Below are 14,147 nucleotides of genomic sequence, written 5' to 3' on the forward strand. Positions count from 1 at the left end.
CCGGCGGGCCGGGAGTCAGCGACATTGAAGGAGACATTTGCACATGGGCAGGCGGGCGAGTGTCTATTTTGGCAAGCTCTCGTCTGGGCTCTGGTTGCGCTGACTAATCCCGGCAAACATTTATTAATTATGCATTATAATTGAGGCACCCGCCTGGGAACGATTGTGATTAGCTGCCGCCTGCAATTATCCATCAGCGTCGTGAAGTTGTTTGCCGCGACTATGCATACTCGACAGCTGCATATGTGCAATATGACGGGTGGGGTGGAGTGGAGTGGAGTAGAGAAAAAACCGAAAAGAAAAGCCAGCAAATTATGTGAACTTGTTATATCACCTGGCGGCCAGAGCAAGTCACTTCAACACTTGAACACTTCAACAGGCCGCAAACACTTTTCCCAAACAGCCACAATAATAACAGCAGCACAAGCAGCAGCAAGTTGCACTTTCTTTGCGATACGCTTCTTTGCATCCATTGCCAAATCTATATGTGTATAGTACATTCGAAATATATGTATATAAATATATATATATATATATAAAGATAATGGTGCGGTCAGTGTCCAGACATTGAACGCCAGGCAAATGCAATGCTTGAATGCTGCCCGCCGAAAAAGATTCAGATACAGATACAGATACAAGTGGAGATACGAGAGGCAGAGGCAGATGCAGATGCAGATACAAGTGCAACAGCAACAGCAACAGCAGCATCGGCATCGGCGACGGCACAGAAACGCAAAAGTTCAACAGACGGAGGCGTCAGCATCCCGCTACCCGAACATCTCCCCCACTTGTAGGCGTTTGCAGTATTGTAAATTAATTCATATTAGCTAAACAAATGCATCCGTGTGCGAGTATCGGTGTGGTGTGTATCTGTGCGCTGTGCCTGGGTTAGCTTTTAGCATTTCATTCGGTGGAATGGATGAGTTGCCGCACAGGTTTCTGTGGTCTGCGCCTCGTCGCGATGCATCGCGGCATTGTGGGAGCATCATCGCTGCAGCCTCGTTGCAGAAACCGGCGCAAATGATTTTTATTTCCATTTACCTCGTATCTGGCGTTGTATTGAAAATAGCAAACATGCAAAATGCGCCGCGAAGGCTGAGAAAATCAGCGGCGAAAATGTTAATTACACTATATCTAAGCAGCTTCTATCTGCCAGCCTCTTAGGGCCGTCCAATGGATGCAAATCTGGAGAAGCAGTTACAGATCTCAGCTCGAAATTATGCTGCTGCATGAGTAATATCATTTTCGATGATTATGACTAATGGACAGGCACAGGCCCAGTTCTAGCCACCCCACAAACAAAAGACTTCGGCAACGAACTTGACGGCGAAGGAAATTACACTCAAATTTGTAATTCGAATACCATTTTTGAGCCACTCTCCGCCACAGAGAGGGAGAGTGGGAGAGAGAGGGAGAACTAAGCAGTGACCAAGGTATATTAATAAAAGGGTAAGGCAGTTGCACTCCACCTCTCCCCTCTCTAGCAAAAGAACAAGTACAAATATGCTTATGCGCGTATAGGTCACTCAGTGGCACTGCCTTACCATCTTGTTCGTATACCTTGACAGTAATGGAGAGAGCTCAAAGGCAGACACGAGAGAGACAGAGAGAAACATGCTCTTGGGGCCCGATCTCTTGGGCGGCTTCGGCCGAGTGCGGCGGCGAATTTTTGGTATAAAGCATTAACCAGCCAAAGAAAGTCATTCATTTAGTTGTTTGAGTTGGCCGAGCGAACCGTTAGCAGCTAGCAGCAAGAAAAGTGCTGCACTAGACAGACATTTTTTCCAGTGCGACTCGGTGTTGAATAGAAATCTCGAAAGAAGACACTAGAACACCAAAACCCAAGAACACAGACCAAGTGAACGAGAAGTGAGAGAAGTGCAGTGTTTCTACCAGATCCAGGCCCAGACCCAGAGGATATTGCCAAAGGATTACCACGAGGCGTCTGCCACAGAATGCAGTAAGTGCTCCGCCCCCTAAGCCCCCTAAGCCCCCTAATCCCCCTAAGCCTGTGACCTAAGCACACAATGAATCATAGGCCGAGAGACCTAAACCTGGACCTGGACTGGCCCTGCAGACCAGACCCACAAATTCGTGCCGCAACCTCAACCAATAATTAACATTTTGGTATTGTTTGACTTCTGTCTGAGTCTCTGTTTGAGTCTCTGGGGTTCTCTCAGCCCAGTTTTGCGTCGCTTGGCAACCACGAAATATTCTTTTGAAAGATTTCAAAACCGACCAACATACGAGTATTGTACGTAACAGAAGCGGAGACAACAGCCACAAATGCAACTGCAACTGAAACTGCAACAGAAGCAGATACGATGCTCGTACTTGGAGCGTGTCTCGGGGTTTTCCTCCTCCAATGTCTGCCCGAGTCTGCCCCTGCCTCTGTCTATGCCTCTGTCTCTATCTCTGTCTCTGTCTCTGTCTCTGTGTTGGCGTGGGAGTTTTTGTTTTTGTTGGTCTCTTGCCCGCCTGTGGCACTGACAGTTCATTCAGACAGCCAAGTACCGTCACTAGACGCTGGTAGTGGCAGCTGCGGCTCCACCAGTTCACAATCCCCAATACACCAGGGGGGATCAGCCCATTACCTAATCGGGCAGGGAGAGTTTATGGCCAAAAATTTGTGTTTGCTTTGTGGCAATCCGATGTCCAGGCCGGGTGACGGTGACGGTGTTGGTGACTGACTGACTGACTTACTCACAGCCGAAGTAGATCAATCGATTAGGAATCGATTGGACCTGGTCACGCCTCTGCACGGAGACGCAGACAGAGAGAGATAGATCACAATCTCCGACATAAATTACCTCACATAATCGGGGACTTGTCCTTTCTAAAAGTCGTGTGGATTACTCATACGCATGCGTTATATAAGCCCCGCCGAATATGAGCGGCAATTGTATCAAATGCACGGGGCGTATACGCAATATGTCAGCGTTTGGAATTACAGTTACGCACAGAAATGTGCAATTGCCCAAGCGTGCCATGCCATGCCCCGTTACCACGCTGCCCCACCCCCACTACCCAGCAACTGCCTTCGGGTAAGCTCTTTGGGTATTAGGCCTTGAGGGTATCATGATTCTGGCTAGTTGCTGGCAGCGCTGTCAGGCGAGCATCTCTGAATCCTGAATCACACATACATATGAATACTCGACAAGATAGTGTTTATCCATATTCAAGTCGAAATATCATGGAAACGATCGAGCTGCAAGGGTATGGCAGGTTTCGGCACCGAAGCACGCATACCTTTCTTTTATTTTGGGGTGTGTTTTGGGCAATTATTGATTGGAATGGCCTTTGGCTGGAATTGATGTCTTTCTCTTTTGTTTGGATGGAATCCAAATGGCACTTTGGCTGTCATCGAAACACACACACACACACACACGCTCTTACTCCCTCTAAGCACTGCCTAGCCCTGGCGAAGGTCAGCCCCAAAATGGTAACAAATTTGTGAAAATTATTAACGCAACATTAATACGATAAACGATGGAGATGGAGGTGGCGATGGAAGTCGAGGTGCAGAGAAAAGAAACATAAAATCCATTGCCACGAGCAAATTATGGAGCACATTATCCAGATGCCCCGAAAGCAGCCAAACGTAAATTTCAAGCACATTAAAAATCCACCTCACCCTCCCAACTCCCTCCCAACTGCACGCACATTAGCAGAGTTTAATTTTGTACAGAAAAAAACTTCAGTTGAGAAAAAGTGAAAAACGAAATTAAAGCAGTGCAATGCAATGTAATTTATTTGTGGATTTTCATGTTTCACACACACAGTTTAATGGCTTCGGAAGGGGGGCTGTTAACTGTTAACGAGCTTGCGTTTAATTAAGCTCTCAGTTAAAATGCTCGTAGATCCATTGCCTGCCCGCCTTGCCTCCGTTCGGGGTTTCGGCCGCCTCCCGTGGGGAGGGGAGGAGCTCTTGAAGGCAGTGAAAACAAAAGACTTAAGCAACAAACGACAGCGACTTGTTAAAGCTGGCAAATTACATGCTTAAAAGAGCTGGAATTGAAATGACTGGTAACCCAGGGATACTGCTCGTACAAGAAGGGAAGAAAAGTAATCTCAAAAGAGACATCCATCCAATTTGGATCCAAGTTGGGTAGCTTGCCAAATTTCTAGGATAATTACGAGCAGGTACCGAACAAACTCATCAAAATGCAGGTGGCTGGAAATAGTACTGTATCTGTCGCAACACCAGCGCTTATGTCACCCCAAAAATGTCCGTCTAACATGACGCACACCCAACATTTAAGGAAATCAAAAGCAAATATAGTCCGAGCCCACATCGAGGCGGCTGGCTCGTAAGAGATACAGCACAAAATGCATACGCAAGAAAAGTCTGCGGCAGAGAAAAATCAAGTCAGTCTCATGTGCTATATAACGTAACCAACTCTCTGCCTGGCCTGTTTTGTGGTCTTATGCCAGAAGTGGCTGAAAGGTGGTCTAGCAAGGGGGGAACGGGAACGGGAACGCGAACCGAGTGAAAACCATCAACGCATCGCCTCTACTGCCTGGCTGGGATGTGATGTAATGGCAGTACGATAAAGTTTCCATCTGGACTACAACCAAGAGCTAGAGCTGGAGCTTGTGCTGGAGCTATAGCTGGAGCTTGAGCTGGATACAGAAGAGTAGAGTCAGATCCTGAGACATGCAACTAATGCACCATTTATGGCAGACAGACTGGCTGGACTGGCCATGCAACGCAGATTACGACTGCGATTGCGAGTGAGAGTGCCCACATGCAGAGCAGCAGCCATAGGTGGAATGTTCGGAATGGCTGGCATGAATGGAGATGGGGAGGCGAGCACTCTTTGCATGTGGGGCAGGTGCGAGAAGAAAGCGCAGTCTTTGGCGATGAAGTGATTCTCCTCCATTCCCTCGATTCCCAGGCACATTTCGCAAAAGGTTTGTTGACAGTGACAATGCAACAAGCGGTGGCAGGCTGCGCATCTTCAGCCAGAGGCTGCCTAAAGTTCAAAGGTGCATCAATTCCACTGCAGCAAGCGAGAGAGGCGCCGACAAATTGGCGCGCAGCTGGAAAACTCGATGCACTCGGATCCACATCGAACACTTTTCAGCCCTCATGCAGGTCAAACTGTATTAACTTGCCCCAATTAACCGCGATGCCGATGCGGAGATTCAAAGTCAGAGCCAGTCCCTGATCGACGCCCAGCCCGGTTGAGCGTCCACTTAGCCAGGCATTCGCATTCGATTGGCAGGAAAAGTAAAAGTTTGGCTCAGACTCTTGCTTTTATTACCACATTTATTTCACTTTGCTCAACTATTTGTGACTGCTGCTCCGGCTTTCCAAGTTGCGGCCTCAATTAGAGGCAGGCACGTAACGTTAGCTAATTGGACTGACCAGCACCGAAGCCCGACCATCGGCCAGCGGCCACCGTCCACCGTCCACTGTCGACCGGGCAGGAATGCCTCGTAGAGATTATGCGTATGAGTAGCAGTTGACATTCAGCCAAAGCTGTCTGTGATCCGATCCGTGTGTATGTGTGAGAGTGGGTCGTCTCGATTAAATGGCAAGTTGAGCATCTTCATTGTACTCCCTGGAAGAGGGTACATCAGCTATTTAAGTCAGAGATCAGTGTCCCGAAGGATGCGGACAAGAAAGTGCCACAAGGTGCTCCACACTACACTCCAGACTCCGCCGTGAGGTTTTCGGTTTAGGCATGGAACTTCGCCAAGTGTATTCCATCTTCTATGATTTCCAAAGCCAAACTTTCCTTGCTGGCTTCTCAGCCTCGGTGGCATCTTCATGGGGAACGGGGCGGGATGGGACGGTGCGGTACGGCACGGGGACTTGCTGTTACCTTATAACAAGTTTTCTGGCCTGGCCTGGCCTGGTCTGGTGTGGTCTTGCATAACTGGTCGCTGGGCCTGCTGCCGATGCCGATGACGATCCGATGGTACCGCTGCGGCTGCCTTCTTTGGTTGCAATTTGGCGGCATCTGCGAGTCGAGAGAAAAAAGGTTCGCAAAAATATTTTCCCGCGTTTTTTGTGGGTCTTCTTTCTTGATTGTCTGCTTGCCACAGAGTTTCCCATATCATAAAGTGCTTGTCTACTGGTGGAATGGCTTGGGATTGACTCATTTTATGGCTCTTTTCTGTTTTTCTTGCAGCACACACCCAGCCCTGCTACTAGTCCTGGCGGTTGCCACCGGCCTGTGGGCCAGCGTGGATGGAGCCGCCACGGGAGCACCATCGGCCACGGCCACCACAGCTCAGCCGAAGGGATTCTCAGCCCGTTCGCTGGACCTGAGTGCCCGCGGCGCCGAAGAGGAGGATGACTTCGAGACCCAGGCCCAGACGCATCTAGCCTACAGGCAGCAACAACATCAACAGCAGCAGCAGCAGCGGCCGCAGTACGAGTACAGCGAGGAAGACCAGGAGGAGGCACCGCGCCAGGTTTACATCAATCGGAATTCCAAGCAGCAGAGCAACTACCTGAAGCAACAGCTTAAGAAGCCACTGAGCGAGGAGAGCGAGGAGGAGGAGGAAGAGATCGAGGAGCCCGACCGTCTTTCCACGCTGCTGAGCAAGTCAACCTTCAGCTGCACGGACAGGAACTCGGGGTAAGCGTTCCACTGGTCGGTCCCTCAAGGTGATACTCATCCACTGTCCTATACCTGTTTTAGCTATTACGCGGACGAGTCGCTGAGCTGCGAGGTGTTCCACTACTGCCAGGAGAGCCAGAAACACTCGTGGATCTGCCCAGAAGGCTTCACCTTCCACCAGATCCACCTGATCTGCATGCCACCCTCTCACGACAACATCTGCAAGCAGTCCTCCAAGTACCACATCGTCAACGACTACCTGTACAAGCCCATCAACCTGCAGGAGCACCAGAGCAAGCCCAACGTGACGCTCCGCTACTCGGAACGCTACTTCCCCGAGAACTACTACGAGCACGAGCGCTACGACGACGAGGAGGAGGAGCTGCCCGCAGCACCCAGGCCCCGTATACAGCATCAGCAACAGCAACAGCACCATCAGCAGCCCCAGCAGCAGCAGCATCGTCAAGTGGTCTCCTATCAGCAGCCGCAGGTCCAGCATCAGCCACAGCCTCAAGTGCGTGTCCAGTATCAACAGGCGCAGCAGCAGCAGCAACAGGTCACACAAATCCGCCACCAGCCACAGCCGCAGCCGACCACCCTGGCCTACCGCAAGCCCCAGCCCACGACGACCATCCAGCCACAATTGCAGTTGCATCAGCTGCACCAGCCCCAGTTGCAGTTGCACCAGCAGCGGCCACAGACATTGGCGCCCACTGTAACGCCGGCGCCGTACCGCTTTTTCACTGCCGCCCCACAGCTGCAACATCTGCAGCAGCAGCATCAGCAGGTCTTCCGTACGCCCGAGGAGATTAATATCTCGCTGCAGCAGCGGCGGCCGCAGGTGTTCATTGCCACAACGCCAAGGTACTACGAGGATGAGTACCTCTACGAGCGCCGGAAGTGAGGAGTGAGCAAACAGTCTTGTCGTTCCACGCCCTCCCCTTCCCCTGCAATCCGCCACTTGTGTACATTTCTCCCTCCCCCGCCAGTTTGGGGTCAACTCTTTTAGCTTTAAGCTGTGCTCCTGCTCCTGCTCTCTGTCCCTGCTGGCAAGGGAAGCGCTGAAAATTGAGCCTCCATGTGACGGTCTCCGTCGCCCCTTGTCAGCTCCAAATTCATAGCGCGAGTTTTGTGTACCTATTCGTAATATTTAATGTCCTGCTAGAAGAATCCGCCTTCTAACTCAATTCGTTAATAAAGGAAGCCACATTTAAGTTAGCTCCTCATTGTATGTCTATCTCCATGTACTGGTCGGCGTTGGACAGATGCATCGCCGTGCTCTTGGTGTCCTCGTCCACAACGTAGTTGGGCCCGATGATGCAGTTCTTTAGCATGGAGCCGCTCTTCACGTGCGCCCGATTTCCAATAATGCAGTTGTCTATGTTGCAGCCCTCCTCCACAATGGCGTTGGACATGACGAGGGAGTTGCTCACAATGTTCTTCGGATTGATGACACAATTGGGTCCAAAAACACTATAGTTCAAAGAGGTCTTTTCCGACAGCTTGGCGTTGTCGGCCGCTATGATTTCTTTCGTTTGCGTAGACTTAACCAAAGCGCCAGGTGCGATCAGCGGATGCGTTTCGCCACACAAATTGTTCCAGATACTGGCCAACTTCCGGTTGATGGCCAGAAAACTGAGCGTGTTGTTCACTCTCACTCCGATGGCATCTTTTGGGGCCTGGACGGCATAGCAGCGTACAATGTCACCGTGATAGGGAACATGCGACAGCGATTGATTGAACAGCGACGTCTGCGTGATTTTCTGATCCAGAGCTGTGTGTGGGACGTACTAAAAAAAATTATTGACTTGGGGAAATGCACTTGATTGATATTGTAATCCTTACATGAAGAATGCTGTCCTCGAGCTTGGTAACCAGACCCACCTCAGAGGTAGTATCCTGAACAGCCTTGGCAGGCCGCTTGGTATGCTGTTTTTTGATAAGATGCGGTAGGAACTCTCCCTTGAACGTTGAGATATTTTCCTTCTGCAATAATGAAGTTTTAGGTAAGAATGTATCCCTCTGGAAGATCACTAGTAAGTACCCTTTGTAAATAGTTGATGACCCACTTCTTTAACACATAGATGTGGGCATCTGACAGACGGCTGTAGACATCCAGCTGTCCCTTGTTCTTCAGTAAATGCCTTTGGATGTTGAGTGTATCCTCGCAGTCGCTGGCTGCGGTCAGAAAGGCCAAACGTTGGGTAGCCGAATGAACTCCAATCAAATCACGCTCCGGCTTGTGCTTGGTCTTTGGGCCCGGCATGACCACATCCGACTCGAAGCCGCTCTTGAACAGAAGGAGCGCCAGCGCGGCATCGTGTTCGCGGAACTTGTTGATCAGCGGGTACAAGCTCACGTTGCTGACAATGTCGCAGCTCACAACAAGAAAGTCCGATTTGATCTTATCGTATATGTACCGCAGGCTGTCCGCTGTGCCGAAGTCACTGTCGCTAGGAATTGTGGCATAGTCAACCTTCAGTTTCAGCGGCGTGTTCTCTAGGGCCAATTGAATTTCTAGCTTCTCCTGCTCCACAACCACCACAATAACCTCTGCAGGTGATACAACAGTGCATTAGAAGTCTGAGTTTCTCTTGAATGTACTCATAAGTGCAATTACCGGAAAAGTTGTGTTGCTGTAGCATATTCAGTGGATACCACAAAAGCGGAAAGGGCCCCACCGGTAGCAAGCACTTGGGCGCATCGCCGAGGACTTCGGGCAGACGCGTGCCTCGACCGGCAGCCAAAACCACAGCCTGGAACTCGAAATTGGTCATATCGAAATCAATAAATTGCTAAATATTCAGACAGACGCGTGAAAATCACAGAATTCAACTACGTCACACAAGCAGCTGATTAACTGAACGTAGCGTTGCCCAGCACTGTTTCCAATCAGACATATGTTTGCAGTCATGTGACCGTGTCATTGTGCATTGTTTTTGCTATTGTATAAAACAAGTCAGATGACTTTTTTTCCAATTTAAAATGAATGCTATCCTTTATTTTGATGCTCAGATTACAGGAATTGCAACACATAATACGTTCTATGGAACAACAAAACTTTAATGCAGGATTTGCGCACTACAAAAATGGAATACATACATTTTTCGTATTGGAATATACTACATACATAAGTTGGTGGCTTGCCTTTTTCGAATTAAAATGGAACAGAAAAATAGTTTAACAATAGTATTGCTGGAATATACACACAGATGTGATAATACTTAGAAGAGCACATCATCGTCGCCCTCATCGAGAATGTTGGCTTGTTGGCGGACATCGATGCCCTGCTTCAGTAACTCCGCCTTCTTGGCGTCAGCCTTAATTCGTGCCTCCCGCTTCTTGTCCTGGATTTTCTTGAGGCGATAGAACTCCTCACGCTCCAACTCGTCCAGCTCGGAGATGATGTAGGCCAGGGTGCGATCAATACGAGGAATAATGACGTGCTCGATGGCGTTCACACGGCGGTTGGTGATCTTGATGACCTCGTCCAGCGTGACGAACGACGTCTGCAGCGAGGCCAGCTCGACGAGGAGCTTCACAGCGCTCTGGTAGTTCTTCTTCAACTTGGCCAGCTGCTGACCACCTCGGGCCAGACCAGCCAATTCGTAAGTATCGGCGCCATCCGTGTATGACTCAAAAACGGGCAGCGTGACACCAGCTACGTTGTCCTTCTTGGTGCGAATCTTTATTTGAGCTTTGGTCACGTTCTGGAGCACCACCTGGTTGATATCACCCGACGTGAACTTGGCCTCGGCCAGCGAAAAGGCAGCTTCTTTCATAACGTCGCCCATCAGGGTCTTGGTCTCAATGATTTTGCCCAAAATCATGCGAAAACGCATCTGCAAGGCATCAGCCTTCTTTTTGAGCAGTCCATGGCCCTTTTGTGCTCCCGCCAGACGTGCCTTCATCAACATCTGGGCACCACGGGACGGAAAAATCGGTAACCTATCTTTGCCAGACATTTTGCGGATATTTTTTTATGAAAATTTGGCAAGTTACACGATTTTCTAATGCGCACCAAAAAAACTACACCAGTCGAAGACACTGAAAAAATCCAATTGGAATTATACAGTGCTGTATAGCAACTGCAAGAAATCGATAGCAGACAAGTGCTGAGAAAAGTGTTGGGAAAAGTTGAGAAACGGCGGACAGCACAGCTGACAGTAAACAAAGTTCTTGGATCTGACCTGGTGCAATATAATGTTGTTTCTGCCACGGGTTTGGATACCACAAATTCGTAACCAGCTCCGGCACTATACCAAGAAGTCCAAGTCACAGATAAAACCATCAATGGCCGTCAACAACCAAGTGGTGCACCAGGAGGTATTCCGTTATGTAAACCCATATGCCAGGATTAATGTGGTATCCGATCTGACTGTGTTAGTCAAGTCGGCCGATGTGCACCAATACACCAGTGGTGATGTCTTCATAGCGCAACTGCAAGGCTGCAGGCCCAAGAACACAAAAGTTACGTTTGATGTCAACACTTCCGACGATGAAAAGGTCGTGAATGTTGAGGTAAGAAACACGGCGGAGAAGCCTTCACGATTTGAGTGCCATCTTCAAATTCCCGTGCGGTCGGACGTTTTCATAGAAGGAGGAGCCAACGTAAGCGTTGAGGGCATACAGAGCGAGTGTCTGCAGGTCAAGGCAGAAGGTGCAATTGTTACCAAAAATGTGCGGGCCAAAAACATTTCTCTTTACAGTGAGAATGGCAACATCACCTGTGAGGGTACTCTGCTGGGAAAATCCACCGAAATTGAAACCAACAATGGTGTATGTAATGCCTCTTATATCTCCCAGGTGCATTAATCGATTTTCCACGTTTCAGAATATTGAGTTGGACAAGCTGCAAGGCGACAGCCTGAAATGCTTTACCAAGGGAGGCAACATTATTACAGACTGTTGCTACGTGGAGAAATCGAAATTTCAAACAAAAACCGGTCGACTGGAACTGAGAAATATTCACAAGACTAGTGAAGTGCATGTCCACGAGTCGGCCGAGCTCAATATGAGTGAGTAAAAGGAAGAATTTACCAATTCCAGCTCCTAATTCACTCTCCAATTGCAGCTGGAGTCCACGGCAATCTGCAGGTGGTCACCAAAGGAGGCAGCTTGAATCTGCAGCTTTCTGTGCTGATGGGACAGTGCAGGATTTCGGCTGATAATTTGGAAAGCGATGCCGTAATCCACATATCAGACAGCATTGAAAAGGAGATGAACATCGAAGTAACAACAGCATCTGAGGTCAGGTTAGACGACAATCTAGCGCATGTGTCACATGCGCTGAGCGAAGACAAGAGCAAATTCTTACTCAGCAATGAGAATCAGCATCATCAACTGATAGTCAACAGCACTGGGGAAAAAGGCGTTCGATTGGGAAAGCAATCCTGGATAGACATGATGCGGCGGAAGCTGCAGGACATGGCCACTGAAAATCAAAATTAAAATAAGACTCATTAAGTTACGAATATATTGTGCTGCAAGCTTAAATATCAGTCCTTTCTTTTTGTTTTCCCTATTAAGAAGGGCTACTCTTAGGCTTGGCCCGATTTCTTTTCTAAAGCATCGCTCAGGCGCTCGTGGGCCTTTGAGAAGAGCACATCCTGTTCAGCCATTAGAGCCGAAATAAAGAGTTTGATTTTGTTGGCATCAATGTCGTGTAGATTCTGTATGTCCTCCGTATTCTTTGCCTTGACAAGCATGCAGGCGAGCAGCCGCAGCAGCTTCGAGGAATTCTCTACATACTGCTCCTTGGGAGCATCATCCTCCTCCTCCTCGCCCTCAAAGTCATTGTTGTCTGCATCGCCTTCGGTGTAGTTTTCAATGTGCTGTCTTAGTCTTGACCACACTTCTAGAAGATTTTTGAACGCCTCTTTTTGATAGAAATAATTTAGCCGCTGGAATGGAGGCAATTGATTAGTGTTTTGAGGATTCAGAGATGAGCTTTCGCCTTACACTGCAAATATGAGCCAGATCCTCGAGATACTCTTCTTGACGTTCGCCCAATGGAAGGAGCTGCTGTGGCTGCAGAAGGAATTCCAGAATCCGCGTCAAGCAGCTTACGATGCTGGGCGCGTAGACATCCATAGACGCCTGGGCTTCAGGCAGTTGAACGAGAATGGTGCAAATGTTGAGGTAGGTTTGTATGATCTCCACATCACAGGTTATTTTGGGCGAACACGACTCGTAGCCGACATCTGCATCTTCATCGTCTTCGTCTTGTTCGACGGCCTGGCCATCATCCTCCGCCACGACTTCATCAGTCAATTTGGCCTGATCATCGCGCATGAGGCGCAAAAACGAACTGTTCACGCCATCGCAGAGCTCCTGCACCAGGAAAACCTCCGCAAAGGGCTTAAGCTTGACTGTAGAGTTGGCATTTTCCTCCTCGACCAAAGCACAGCTGGCCAGTACAGCATTGATGGCTTTCAAGGCAGCCGTAAGAAGGTCGTCGCTTACCGACTGCTGCAGAATGAAGCCGAGATTCCTGGCCGAGCCATCGAAGGCGGCGAAGCAGACGTACCAATCTATAGCAAACTGCTCCTTGCCGCTCGTCACATGTACCATTATGTACTGATAGACACGCATGAGTTGGATCAGCATGCAGGTGTCCATGCAGGTGGCAAGCTTGAGGAGCGTCTCAATCCACTCCGCATTTGCCGTCAGCTGCTCCACGCACTGAGCCTGAGCACACATGTTGCCCAGCAGACCGATGAGTATCTCATAGAGGCGCATATCATCGCTTCCGGAGATGGCGTACATAAGCAGCTCGATGGCATCGTTTTCCAGCAAGAGAGTCACCACCTCCGGCGACACGGACATGTCCCAAACCTTGCACAACTCATCCTCCAACTCCTGCCCCAGCGTTTCAGTGGCCTCGTGTTGGCTGAGCTTCATCAGCGTCTGCAGTATGAAACGCCTGCTGTACATTGTCTCACCCACAGCATCCCCACGCATGCGCTCCAACAGCTCCTCATCGTTCTCGTCATCTGGGTCGTCGTCGTTGTTTTTGACGCCATGGGCGGGCGGGGGAGTGTCTGATTGGTTGCTGCCACTCGCACTGGTGCTCCTAGCGTCGTTTCCTTTTCGAATGTGTTCTGCTGGCAGCGTTTCATTGCTTGATGCAGCTCTTGGAGCTACGCCACTGTTTCCGCTACCCGCGGCAAGGTCGACATCTTCGTTGGGCATCTTGAATCTTTTAGCCCATTGATGAATCAATTTTCTACACAATTGATTAGTTTTTAGTCCTTGCTTTTATTGTATTTTGACTAAAACAAGGTTTAAACGTTTTTTTTTTTTTGTGCAAAATTTTACAATGACCCGCCAGTGTGACCAGCAGTCTTATCGATAAAATATACCGTCCGACGCTCAGAATTATACCGAAACATACCGCCTCATTTTCAAAATATACCGTAAATATACCGACAAATTCAAGTTATATTTTACATATTCCTCGTTTTTGATATTCCGTTGAATATTACTAGCTATATAGAACATTTAGCCATGCCATTATAATTTTATACGATTGATGAATCAATTTTCTTGATCCTTCTGTAAGCACTCCAA

General features: G+C 49.0%; 5 protein-coding genes across 6 annotated transcripts; 2 read left to right on the forward strand and 3 right to left on the reverse strand.

Moving 5' to 3' along the window:
• Window positions 1-1,701: 1,701 nt before the first annotated feature.
• On the forward strand, window positions 1,702-7,789 carry LOC108159741 (GATA zinc finger domain-containing protein 10). Of its 2 annotated transcripts, none has more exons than XM_017293277.2 (3): window positions 1,702-1,960; window positions 6,141-6,593; window positions 6,657-7,789. In XM_017293277.2, exons 1-3 carry the CDS (start codon window positions 1,956-1,958, stop codon window positions 7,477-7,479), a joined length of 1,281 nt encoding a protein of 426 aa, XP_017148766.1. In that variant the 5' UTR covers window positions 1,702-1,955; the 3' UTR covers window positions 7,480-7,789. The 2 variants fall into 2 exon arrangements, with proteins under 2 accessions (XP_017148766.1, XP_033246744.1); XM_033390853.1 differs by lacking the exon at window positions 1,702-1,960 and adding an exon at window positions 5,899-5,990.
• On the reverse strand, window positions 7,703-9,435 carry LOC108159739 (translation initiation factor eIF-2B subunit gamma). The gene is made up of 4 exons (XM_017293276.2): window positions 9,196-9,435; window positions 8,620-9,128; window positions 8,421-8,561; window positions 7,703-8,365 (listed from the first exon to the last, which is right to left on the reverse strand). Exons 1-4 carry the CDS (start codon window positions 9,350-9,352, stop codon window positions 7,799-7,801), a joined length of 1,374 nt encoding a protein of 457 aa, XP_017148765.1. The 5' UTR covers window positions 9,353-9,435; the 3' UTR covers window positions 7,703-7,798.
• A 182-nt stretch (window positions 9,436-9,617) lies between these two features.
• On the reverse strand, window positions 9,618-10,634 carry LOC117187909 (V-type proton ATPase subunit D 1). Its single transcript, XM_033390854.1, has one exon. The coding sequence runs from the start codon at window positions 10,538-10,540 to the stop codon at window positions 9,800-9,802; it is 741 nt and encodes a 246-aa protein (XP_033246745.1). The 5' UTR covers window positions 10,541-10,634; the 3' UTR covers window positions 9,618-9,799.
• A 70-nt stretch (window positions 10,635-10,704) lies between these two features.
• Window positions 10,705-12,071, forward strand: LOC108159742. The gene is made up of 3 exons (XM_017293279.2): window positions 10,705-11,354; window positions 11,410-11,593; window positions 11,650-12,071. Exons 1-3 carry the CDS (start codon window positions 10,779-10,781, stop codon window positions 12,024-12,026), a joined length of 1,137 nt encoding a protein of 378 aa, XP_017148768.1. The 5' UTR covers window positions 10,705-10,778; the 3' UTR covers window positions 12,027-12,071.
• On the reverse strand, window positions 12,038-13,904 carry LOC117187908 (protein saal1). The gene is made up of 2 exons (XM_033390852.1): window positions 12,537-13,904; window positions 12,038-12,478 (listed from the first exon to the last, which is right to left on the reverse strand). The coding sequence occupies exons 1-2, from the start codon at window positions 13,767-13,769 to the stop codon at window positions 12,116-12,118; spliced, it is 1,596 nt and encodes a 531-aa protein (XP_033246743.1). The 5' UTR covers window positions 13,770-13,904; the 3' UTR covers window positions 12,038-12,115.
• Between the last annotated feature and the right edge of the window lie 243 nt (window positions 13,905-14,147).

The sequence above is a fragment of the Drosophila miranda genome, chromosome 3 (assembly GCF_003369915.1).
Source record: "Drosophila miranda strain MSH22 chromosome 3, D.miranda_PacBio2.1, whole genome shotgun sequence".
NCBI lineage: Eukaryota > Metazoa > Arthropoda > Insecta > Diptera > Drosophilidae > Drosophila > Drosophila miranda.